The sequence below is a fragment of the Centruroides sculpturatus genome, unplaced genomic scaffold, assembly GCF_000671375.1.
Source record: "Centruroides sculpturatus isolate CEXI.00-Female unplaced genomic scaffold, Cexi_2.0 scaffold137, whole genome shotgun sequence".
NCBI classification, from domain to species: Eukaryota; Metazoa; Arthropoda; class Arachnida; order Scorpiones; family Buthidae; genus Centruroides; species Centruroides sculpturatus.
This window is the reverse complement of record NW_019384453.1, coordinates 27,035-38,790: the sequence shown is the minus strand read 5'-3', so window position 1 is coordinate 38,790 and position 11,756 is coordinate 27,035. Positions and strand designations below refer to the sequence as shown.

The following is an 11,756-nucleotide window of genomic DNA, read 5'->3' as shown; positions in this document are numbered from 1 at the left end:
GGGTAAAAAATTATTCTAGCCAATCATTTACATTTATTAAATCTTTTTTCATCAGAATAAAAGAAAGAGTTTTAAATAATAATCTAACGACATTTTTCTGTCCGATCGCAGTCGAGACGAAAAAGTCGATCGATTATGCAAATGGAGAAGGGAGTTTTTACAGCCAGATCTATTTTTAGAAGAATATTTAGAACTGAATTAAAACGTTTCTTTTTGTTTCATTCGATTTTAAAATATTTTTTATTTTTTTCTTCGTTTGAACCGGACGAAGACAATATCGGGTGTTTATTCCGCTGCGGGTTTTTCTGCAGAAACGCCAGAGACGAGACGAATAGAACAAATAATTCTTCATTATAGAATAGAAAATATTTTATTTTAATAACAAAATTGAATTTTAAAATAGTAAGTTACTCGCTAGCGTTACCTTTGTATATAATTTTAAGTTTATCGCTTGGAAAAGCGCACGAACGTAGAGATTTCCACGCGCTTCGACTTCACGGTCGATGTCACGGACGTGGTCGGTTCGTCAATGTCAACGACGTCGTCCTGGCCATTGTCTATTTTTCTCTGTGCCGGAGATCCGATTCCGCATTCTTTTTTTCTCTCTTACGATTCGATCGGTCGGAATTCGTTTAATGAAGGAAGCGCTTATTTTCAAAACATTCGAATATTTATTGAAAAGAACGTACAAATGGAATGAGTAACATACATAATAGACTCGACATATTCCGTATAAAAATAGTAAAAAATGTAAATTCGCATATATACACTTAACCGGTGAAGACTGCTAATATTGCGCGACGTGGGTGCAATCGAATCGATTGGGGTCTTTGGTGGGTGACCGGTGAAGGTCGAGTGAACTCGAGTATTATAAAAAGACGTTTCCCGAGATTCGCGTTGCCAGACTTAAAGATACACTTTTTGCCTCGGCCGGTTTACATTCTTCCGGGGAACGAGGGCGAGTGACCGGAAGGTAACCCCCCGGAGCCACCGAAATTTACCAGCGACATCTGGTGAGGGGTTACGCCTCCCAATCCCGTCCCGGCGAAGGTTTTGCCCGTGTTCTTGACGTACTTCATTCCGTCTTCCCAGCCTCTTCTGAATCCGTCCCACCAACTTCCCTGTCCGTAATGGCCCATGCCCTGTCCGCCGGCCGAGGCCGAGTGTTTCAAGTCGAATCCGTGAGGTTGGTCCGCTTGAGGGTGGAAATTGGCCGTCGAGGGTTGCTTGGAGTCGAATCCGAAACTGGGTTGGGAAAAGGAGTAATGCTTGTAGGCGGAGGCGGCGGCCGTCAACATCAGAAAACACCAACAGTAACGGAGAAAGGTCTGAAGGAGAAAACAAACAAACGTTGGGCAAAGGCGAAAGGGACGTAATAATAAAGAAACAATCCTTACCATCTTCGGAGTGGTGCTTGTCTTCGGTGGTGGATCATTCGATTTTGTCTGGAACGCTTCGACTCCTCTACCTTTATATCTTAGATCATGTGACTAAGAGAGATTTTTTTTATATCGCCAGGTTGGTTACTTCGTCGGTCGGTTTCCTCGTTTGTTTCGCTCAGCAGATAAGTCGGACAAACTCGGTCTCGTCTTCCGCCAGTGTTATAGAATTATCCTATTATGCCATCCCGTTCTAAATATTCTTAATAAATAACAGAATAAACAATTAGGTTACGATGGCCATCGGTAACTTAATAGCCTTGTATTGGTCGATGATCGAACATTTTAGAGAATATTTATTTTTCCAATTTATTCTTCTACCAACGATTTATTTCCAGAATAAATGAATGATAAAACGTATCTTCCTACGCGGAGGAAAATTTCCTGGTTAGCTCGGTTACCGGTGTGATTAATGATCGATTTTTCCGTCAAAGTTCAACCGTTATCTTGATAAATGGCATTTTTATGACGTTGATGCGATTTTCCTAAGATAAAATACGGTGTAAAGCTACACTTCAATTTCTTTAACAAAGAGTTAATCTGTTTATTTTGCTCTGGATCTAATTTCTTCGGTGGAAACCGGACACGTTTCTATCCCCGTTTCTTCCCGACATTGAACGTTCGTCGGTGATTACCGGCCACGGTTTTGAATTAAAAATATTTAAATTTAACCTGGAAAGTAACTCGTGTCTAAAAATAATAGAATATTTTAGAATAAGAATAGGGGGACCGCGTTTTTATCTCGAACGAGGCAGTGGAAGATAAAAATACTTTGGCAGAGATGTCATTTCTCTAACGTCGGTGACTCGACATACAAAAGATCGAATATGACCAATCTTTCTCTTCTTTCCTCGTCCCTTTTTTTTAATTCTAGGTAAATTCGATGAGCAATCGGTTCACTCGTGTATAAATTCCTGGTTAAAATATGGAACAGGAAATTCGCGATTTAAAAATGGTGTGTTTTGACACGGTCACAGTCCGCATCTTTAGCCGTTTTCTCCTTTTCGGGAGAAAACGCGATTTTAAGTTACTTTTTACGACAAGAAAAACCTTAAGGTGTGATTTAATGGGGCAGAAATACAATACTTTTTCGCCCGACACCTTTATTTTCTTTACTTTTTACCACTGGAAAGTAAACTTTTCGAATACGGGAAAAATCGTAACTTGGACTTTTAATCTTTTTAACTGTTTGAAATTAAACGACCCGGCAAGCGTCTTTCTCGCGCAATGATGCTTTATTAGCGCGATTAAATGGGGCTAATATGCAAATTAGCTCCGATAGATAAATCGTCGTTAAAAATATCAAGACGGCAAGAAAAATAATTGAAAAGTTCGAAAGATTTATTTACAAAATTAGGAATCACACAGATCTCTTTTTTATTTTTGTTAGTATTTACGTTCAGATATTGTTTTAAACTACGCCTGTTTGGATTTCTCCTAATTTTATTTTATATACAGTAGAATAAAAGAAAAATAATCTCTTCTTTTTTTCTCTTACGTCTGTCGGCCTATTTTGAAGGAATTAACCACCCAATAAAATAGAAACACTAAAAGTCCGACGCAAGCGCCAGAAAATGTAGTCTTCTTACGTACCCTTCGTAGCTATTTTATTACGGGCCCTTCTCCCAAAAATATGTAAAAATTACTTTGATTTTTTGTACTCGTATAATGCGGTAGATTACAATATTTTTAATGCGTTTGTCCTTATTTTGACGCGGAATAATAGTCTGACAGAATTATTAGTATCTGTAGTATGCGAGTCTATGAAACTTGTAAATGTACTTTTTCGAATGAAGTTTGAAGCGAGCGGAAGAAAGGATTTGACGAGATTTAAGTCGTGGAAAGATACAATTAACTTATTGCATTTTTCAAAAATTGATTATTACTGTATTGTATATCTTATTATGTATTATCTTGTACTAAGCTATTACATTAATTTGTTAAATTGTACTAATTTCAGTTATACTTTAATACGAGAAGTGTTTTAGTTACGACGTTACACAGTTTCCACTAACACTACGGAAATGCAATATTTATTTCTGCGTAAGTTAATAAATAACGACGCATTTCGAGAAGGAACGACGGGCGGTAGACGGATCTTCGGGCAACAAAAATAGCGAAGACACTCCGTCGGAATGCCATTTTATTATTTTGCATTCACCTAGCTCGTACGTAATTTTTTGTTTAGCGGCTTAAATATGTCTAAATTTTCCGTCCACGACTGCAAATATTCCATATATCATTCTTTAGAAATAATATTTTTTATAGTTAAGTAGGTAAAAAAAATATCGGCAAAGATGTCACGGGGATAAATTACGAATTAGTATAACCTAAGCGAAGAGAATCGATATGGATGTCTGAACGACCCAAATTTTAATACAGTAGATGAATAGGCTAATGTTCTCCGACTTGCCCTATATATACGCGTGTATATACACGCATACAATACGCGACGAGGTTTTTGTTCTGTCCTTAAAAAATTGAGAATTCTTTCACTCAAAGGCTTTCGGAACGAAGAAAAATGACGAATAAAGTAACCGGTTAATGTTCCAATACTCTATTGTAAACGAGGTTAAGGAATATTCGAAAGGCTTAAAAAAATTCTAAATACAAAATCGCTCTCGTATCTTCTCCTTACTTCTCGAGCACAAATTAATTAAACTTAATACGGAAATCTCCCGGGCGAATTTTAATATTTAATTTCCGATGCGACTTTCGTGCCATTTGTCATTAACCGTAAGCCAGAACGAGTTCGCGCCTGGCTTTTTTGAAGCGGCGCTGGAGTTCAAAACGGGTACGAAGTGACGTAAACGATTGGCGGCAGTCGTCGACTCGTAGCAAATTTCTGTGTACGTATAAAGTCGAAAAACGTGGGAAAAGTATCCAAAGTACTAGAGAATTCCCTCGTTCTTGTATTACGGAATAGGTTACTTCAAAAATGAAGTTTACAGTGTAAATTCGAACGTTTCTTCCAGATCTCTTGTACAATTTCTAGTTGCGCGCGGAATGTTGTGGAAGAAAACGTTTCTTACTCCTTACCCCCGATTCGCTACTTTACTAGATGTGTTAATCTAGTCAAAACTTTTGTTCTCGTAACACTAGGTAAAGTTTAACGAAGGGCAAAAATGAGGAAAAACTCAACCGAGTAACTTATTAGACGGTTAAATAATAATCCGTTTCTCCACAAATTTCTCTCCTCCTTCGGTTAAATTCTAAGATTTATTTATTTATTTTTTTACCAACAACACAGATTTTCTATTTAAGGATATTTTCTTTTATAGTTCGATAAAAACAAAAATAGTAATAAATTTTCTTCAGGAAACGATAAGCGTGCTTATTTATTCGAACGGACGAAAAGGATACATTAATTGATAAACTGGTCTCCGCTCTTTTTATAAAATGAAGTAGGAAATAACATTTGTTAAATGAGGCGAAAAACATAATTCTATTAATATTTATTTTAGGTAAAATATTTCCCGGTGGACTCGGAAGATGGAGGAACCGCGGAAGTTTGACTAGAGAAGAGGTCAAACTTTTGGCGAAAAATCTCGATTTCTAAGATTTCCATGGGTATAGTCGACCTTTCGTTTATTCTTTAGGGCTGGCTGCCAGTTGCTAGGAACACGAGCGTTACAACTACTGTAATTTATGTACAGAAAGGGCCGGAAAGAGCCGTAACGGTGTCCTCGCCGGTTAGAAAGATATTCGGAAATCGCCACAATGGAAAATCTCGAATTATTACCAACCAACATTTAAAGTTTGCAAAATTAATTAATTTAGGGACGGGCGCCAGGAGTTATCTTTATTTTTTCGCCAGCGAAAGGAGAAAGGAAAGGAGAGAGAAGGTATAAAATTGTGAAAAACTACGAAAGTTATGTAAGAAACAGTGGCAATTTTAAGAAAATACTTATTAAAAGGCGGCAAATTACAAATTTAGAAAACAGATTTGAAATAATAGAGGAAGGGTCGTATTATTGCGGTAAAGTTTTCGATTTATTGAATTATTTTTACGATTTTTTTAGATGGATCGATTTTCGTTAAAGTCCGTTTATATTCTTCCACGTCACTCGTTGTTTTTCTACCGTGGAGGCAACGCGTTAATCGTTCGATGGCGGTACGAAAGTATAGGAGCCTACACGAAGTAAGAAGTTTAATAATCCAAATATTAATTTAAAAAAATAATGGTGGGAAATTACAATAAAGCGTATTCGAATGGTCGTTCCGAAAGAAGAGACTGGGAAAATAAAATAATAAGGAAATAGTGTTTCGGGTTATTCCAGGTAATAGGCTTAGCGAAAAATTAAAAAACTGTTTAATAACTTTAATGTTAACGAAAAGCAAAAATTAATTTAAAATAAAATAGGAAAAAGTATAAAAGTGTTATAATTGCCTTTTTTACTTTTACTAAAACGCTTAAAGCGCGGGCTTAAGTCTAAGGAATGCGGCGAATTTTAGCATCGGAAAGTTATTTTTAACGTAAATCGCTGGCATTTAATGAAAAACGTGTTATTCCAACGGAAGAAGTTTCGGACAGAGCGCTTTTGGATTATTTTTTAAAAATCTCGGCTACGTTCGGGTTTAAAATATGCGTAAATGAATGAAAATAATTCTAAGATTATATTGCGCAGCGAACCGGCATTTGTCCCCGAAAAACATTTAATGCTCGGAAATAAAAATCACTCGACCGGTTTATCGCCCGTTATACGATTAAGGTTTAATTAATGAGCGAACTGGGTTTTAACCTTAAAATCTTCACGTTGGAAAAAATATCGAAGATAAGAAATAATCGTGGCCTAAAATGGCTTACGGCCGTCGTCTCCAACTTTTTCAATTGTCTCGCCGTTATATCTTTTCTTCCTCCACAATAAACCGATTTCTCTATCAATTTTCTATATTTATAACTTTCCTACATTATCGCATTCTTTGTTACGTTTATGTTACGGCAACTACAAAATTAATATTTTACTTTACATTTATGACATAATTTTGTTACGCGGTAGTTTTATTCTCTACGATATAATGTCAATCTTCTTTCTCTCGCTTCTATTTTCGCGTTATTTAAATAGTAATTACAAAATTTGATTTGTCTTTAGCCCGGGCAACGTCTGCAAGAAGCGTCGATTATAGCCCGTGCCAAAAAATGATTTGGAAAATTACGCGTTTTGCCGAAAGTGAAAAACGTCAGTCGACTCCCGGTTAACTCGGCCTAAACAAAACTCTCGTAAGGTAAGTTCGAATTTATATTCATTGTAATACGCGGGTTCTCAATTAATTTCCATTAATTAATAGAAAATTTAAAACTTCACCAAACAATGTAAGCGTATATAATAGCCTTATAATCGTTTTATATTCTAAAGTGTTTACGTTTTTTCCTCCGAAAACGGACTAAGGCATTTTGCAACATTCTCGTTTATATTCGCTCTTACCGTGACGCGCTATTTCGGTCTTATTAACTACAATTGCCTGTTTTTATTTAAATGTTTATTTGTCTTAATTTATACAAGATAATCGATAAATATTCCAATCGTATTCCGATTAAACAATAGATTTTATCGGGTTGTAAAATTTCCCTTATCCTGTCGATTAGTAGAATTCTCGTTCGAATTGTTATAAAACTGGATCTTTCGACACTCGAACGTCGTTTCCTTACGATTCGGTCGGCGGTGAACCCGATCGATTTTATTACGAGTGGCCAAATACGATATACGGTTATTTATTTACGACCGGTGTCGAAAGACGTTGCTGTTTTACGTAGACCCTTTCGCCGGTCGTAAATGTTATAACAATATGAAATCTCTAACATTAACAATTAAACGGTATCGTTATACAAAATGTCACCGCTTCATCCCCTGTATCCGTAAATGTGACCGTAAGGCACGGGATAAGGATGATAACCCGGTTTATTTCCGTAATGACCGTATCCGTACGGTTTGTATCCGTAACCGCCGTAATAACTTTTGTATCCGTAGCCTCCGTATCTGTAAGGGGGACTTTTATAATAATAATTTCTGTAAGAAGCCGATTTGTAAGGCGAATACTTTCGATAACCGTACCCGTAATTAACGTAACCGCCCATAGGACCGGGTCTCCGACCGGGACCGTAACCCTGCTTGATATCTCTCCAAAAGTCCTCGGGTTTCATGCCGTCCGTGGGAATTCCCTTCTTCTTCAGCTCTTGTTTCTTGACGCTGGAGTACCACCCTTTGACCCAACCGTCCCACCAATTTCCCGAGTGGATGTTCCCTCCTTGCCATCCGTCGTGGTCCTCTTCTTCCGAATTGACGCGGCTCTTTTTGTGATCCAAAACGCTAGCCTCGGCCCTCAGATCCTTCTCGTCGTCGTACCGTTGGTTCGAGTGTGGATGAGAATGTGGACAGTTGTCTATCTGTCCTTCCAAACGTCCCGACAGAGCGAAGAGACACGTCACCACCAAGAGAAAATTCTAAAAGAAAATATCCGTATGTTAGAGAATGTAAGTACTTATCTTTTTACCAATGTCATCTTAATATAAGATTTAAATTTAGAAATTTATACTTATTCCTATATAAATATATAAATACTGTTTGAGTGGCAAAAAGTATAAAATTTATGTTAAGTTCCCGGCGGACGCCTTCGTAACGTTTTACGGATAAAATCGAAGTTAGAATTCGAGTACTCACCATCCTCCTTCGGTTCCGTTATAAAGTGACATTATCCTTTAGCCGCTCTTTATACGGAAGAAACTGCAATCACGTGATTTTTATTGTCTGACACGTATTTTATGTGGCCTATAAATGATCGGAAACACTGCGCATTATTCTCCTTTGTCCTATATCATTTTTCTTCCAGGAGAAGTCGATTGACCTTGATAATACAGTTCATTAATTTTACCGCGTCGCGTACCGTGACGCTTTTATTTCGTTTGGTCGACCCCTCCGTAAACGTAGAAGAGAGGCTTCGATTGTATTTTTTACGCATTCGATGACAAAACAAATTACGAATATAATAAATATCCCGCCTACGACTACGACATTTCTTATTCAATTACCTAAATATGCGTGTACAGTACGCGTGTACGCGCAAAGTAGAAGTCTTAGTTTCGTTTAAAATTCGTCTTTTATTTCCAATATTTTATATACAGCTTGGAGAAAATCCCTCTTGGGGTAAATTTATACTTTTCAATTATAATCTACGTAATGAAATTTGAATATTTGTAAGCGGAGTTAAACGGTTCGTCTCGAGCCGATATACGTGCGATATGTACATAGAAAAATATTTACAAGAAATCGGGCGCGGCCATTAACCGGCTCGTACGGCCGTCTGCCACCCCTGGGCCCAACCCTGCCACCATTTCATGTCGGTAGGTAATCCGTAGTGACCCTGCGTTTTGCTGGGATGATTTCCGCTGGCCACCACGTCTCGACCTTCCAAAATGTATATTTTCTGCACTTCGGGCGCCGGCCGAACGGAAGATCCCTCTTTGTCTTTACCTTCTTGGTATTCCGGACTGGTATATCCCGCATTATTATAGGTTTCTTTGTGGTCTGCCTGACTCTCTTTGGCGGGTACTCTGGCCGCTTCCTCGTCTGACGAAACCGGAGGCGAATTTTGTCCGTGGGTCTCGTCACTCCCCGAACTTCCGGGCTTATAATTGTTTTCGTATTGATAATATTTGTATCGATTTCTTTGATCGTCGTTCGGGTGGTAGGAGTCTTTTTCGTCCTTTTGCTGGTAATAAACGTTCTTACCGTCGTCGCTCGGGCCGTAGTAATATTTCTGATGATCGTTGGCGTAGTAATCGTTCTTTCCGTCGTCTTTGCCTTTGTAATCGTACTCGTACCCGCTGTTGTCCACGGGTTTGTACTCCTCGCCGCCCTCTTTGTCCTGGTGATAACTCTTCCACTTTTTCCCTTCCTTGTCGTAATTATCGTAACTGTTAGTAGGGTTCTGGCCGTGCCACTTATTTTCGTACTCGTATTCTTCGCCGTCGTTGTCTCGGTGTTTGGGTTCGTTCCAAGGACGATCCCTACGCGAATCGCGGTAACTTCCTCCGTAACGCTCCTTGTCTTTGTCCGAGTCGTATTCGTACTTGGATTTCTTCTCCTTGTTCCAACTTTGGTCTCTCGTACTTTCCGACTGGTACATTTGACTCACCGGACTTTTTCGAGATTCTCCTCCCACCCAACTTTCCGTATTGCTGGGAACGTGCGGGTGATGGTCCGGGCGGAGGTTCCTTTGCCAAGCCGGGCCGCCGCCGTTGTTCTGTACGTAGATCCTATGCTTGGACTTGGTTATCTCCTCCCTAATGTGTTCTTTCATGCTGGCTTTGGCCGCATTCAGTGCCAGAGAAAATATCAGAAACGCCAGAACCGAATGCTGTCCAAAGAAAATTTACGATTTAAAACCTACGTTTTATCAAAGTTTATAGGCTAGAAAAGTGCGAAAGAACTTACCATGTCGAATGCGATACTCCCGAATTTCGTGAAGTTCGGACGATCGTTAGCAATTTATAGTATCGGTCAGTTGGAAAGTACCCAATTGTCGACTCACTATTTCTTTCGAACAAAGCCATGTTATTGCTACTCGATCTTGACCCAGTTATGAGCTAATTTACTTTAGGATCCCGACATTTCCTTTTGTGCCTCGGTGCAAGCCACCCTCTAATGTTACTTAATCCGCTTACGGCCAAAAAACGACGAATCGCCAGCTTTTTGCCGACGAGCATTAAGGCTACGTCCAAATAAAAACTTGTCGTAAAATTAAATTAGAAATTCTCAAGAGGAAAAGTTCGATCTAAATTCTTGAAGCAGAGAAATGGCAATGAAATTAAAGCTAATGTAGTTTGTCGTCGTTCCGCTCGACGGTTTGTCAATTTTATACTTTGTCGTAATTGCGGAATTCAAAACGTCTTAAATATTTTCTAAGTAAAATTTAAAATATTTCTAGTAAATGTTTAATTTCTTTCTCAACGATTCAATTTGTAATTGGATGTTTTTAAATACTTCTAAACTGCAATTTTCTGGTTGTACACAAAAAATAACCATAAAATACGACTCGGATAATGCCGTAATTCGTAAATACTTAAAAAATAAAATAAACGATTCGGATGTCTCGTTACAATAATTTTACAATGATAATATAAAAATATATTAGATAATTATAAACATTAAAAAGTTGTTTTATTTGTCATATTAGTTCTCGACAAAATTACGAATCGTAATCATTTAACGAGTAGTGTGCGCTTTCTATTGTTTTTCAAATAAGATCATTCGAACTTGAAACGTTTTAAATCAGCTAAATTAAGTAAATAAAAATTGCATCGTTCTTGTTTTTTCGCGTAACGTTGTAATTTTTTACGCGCCCGTTAACGATCGGAACAGGGAGAAGAAATAGAGGCAACGACAAGGTAATGTTACGTTTGTGCCAGGTAACGACGGGGTAAAGATTATCTCGTCGTTAGACCTAATTATTTAAATATTTCGAAAATTATCGTAATTTGGCGCGAGGAAACTGGACGAAACGGGATAAAAAGTCTTTACGAAATTTTTAGATGTTTGTTCAATTTTCTGCAAAGTATCCAGATTCTTTTGTATCATTCTTTACGTATAACACCGCACGAAGCATCCTGGACGCTCTCGTCGTCGTATATATTTGGTTAATGCTATTAAAAATAAGACGAGGATGATTCTACTCCATTTCTATAAAAATAAATAAGATATCTCGAAGTAGAATCGAATTGAGAGCGAATTTTCCAAGTGTAACAATAGAAATTCCTTTTGGAGAGTATACGGTAATTCCTTTGAAAATATTAGAGAATTTCAGTTTGTCTCCAACGATGGAAAACGATTCTTATTGCAATTTCTCAAGATTTTGTAAAAAAGATTTATTAATTTTTAATCGTCTGGTGACGAATAAAAGGAAATACAGTAGAGCGTCGTTTATCCGAAAGTCAATCATCCGAAACGTCAATCATCCGAAAGAATTGCAATCGGCAAATTTAAATTTTCGTCAGTGCTGTGGCGCTGAAATCTTTGGCTACGTTTTGAGCTACTCAAATATTTTACGTTTTTGATACTAAATTAACTTCTGAAGTATAATTTTTTATTGTTTTTATATTTTTCAATATATTTATTTTGTTTGTACAAAATAAAAAAATAATTTTTAACGATACAATAGTCTTTGTTAGGCTTAACATCGACGAAAATTCAACGCGAAGCGACACGCAACGGAGAAAAATTTCAACACGGGATAAATTAATATATTTTTTCGTACATAATTGGTTATCCGAAAAATAAGTTATCCGAACAACCCCAGTCCCCAATTGATTCGGATAAACGA

At 37.6% G+C, this 11,756-nt stretch overlaps 2 protein-coding genes across 2 annotated transcripts; both read right to left on the bottom strand.

The window, feature by feature from the left end:
• Nucleotides 1-558: 558 nt before the first annotated feature.
• LOC111620590 lies at nt 559-1,429 on the bottom strand. Its single transcript, XM_023362550.1, has 2 exons — nt 1,398-1,429; nt 559-1,328 (listed from the first exon to the last, which is right to left on the bottom strand). The coding sequence occupies exons 1-2, from the start codon at nt 1,398-1,400 to the stop codon at nt 936-938; spliced, it is 396 nt and encodes a 131-aa protein (XP_023218318.1). The 5' UTR covers nt 1,401-1,429; the 3' UTR covers nt 559-935.
• Nucleotides 1,430-7,281: 5,852 nt separating this feature from the next.
• Nucleotides 7,282-7,940, bottom strand: LOC111620606 (prisilkin-39-like). Its single transcript, XM_023362573.1, has 2 exons — nt 7,932-7,940; nt 7,282-7,881 (listed from the first exon to the last, which is right to left on the bottom strand). The coding sequence occupies exons 1-2, from the start codon at nt 7,938-7,940 to the stop codon at nt 7,282-7,284; spliced, it is 609 nt and encodes a 202-aa protein (XP_023218341.1).
• Nucleotides 7,941-11,756: the final 3,816 nt, after the last annotated feature.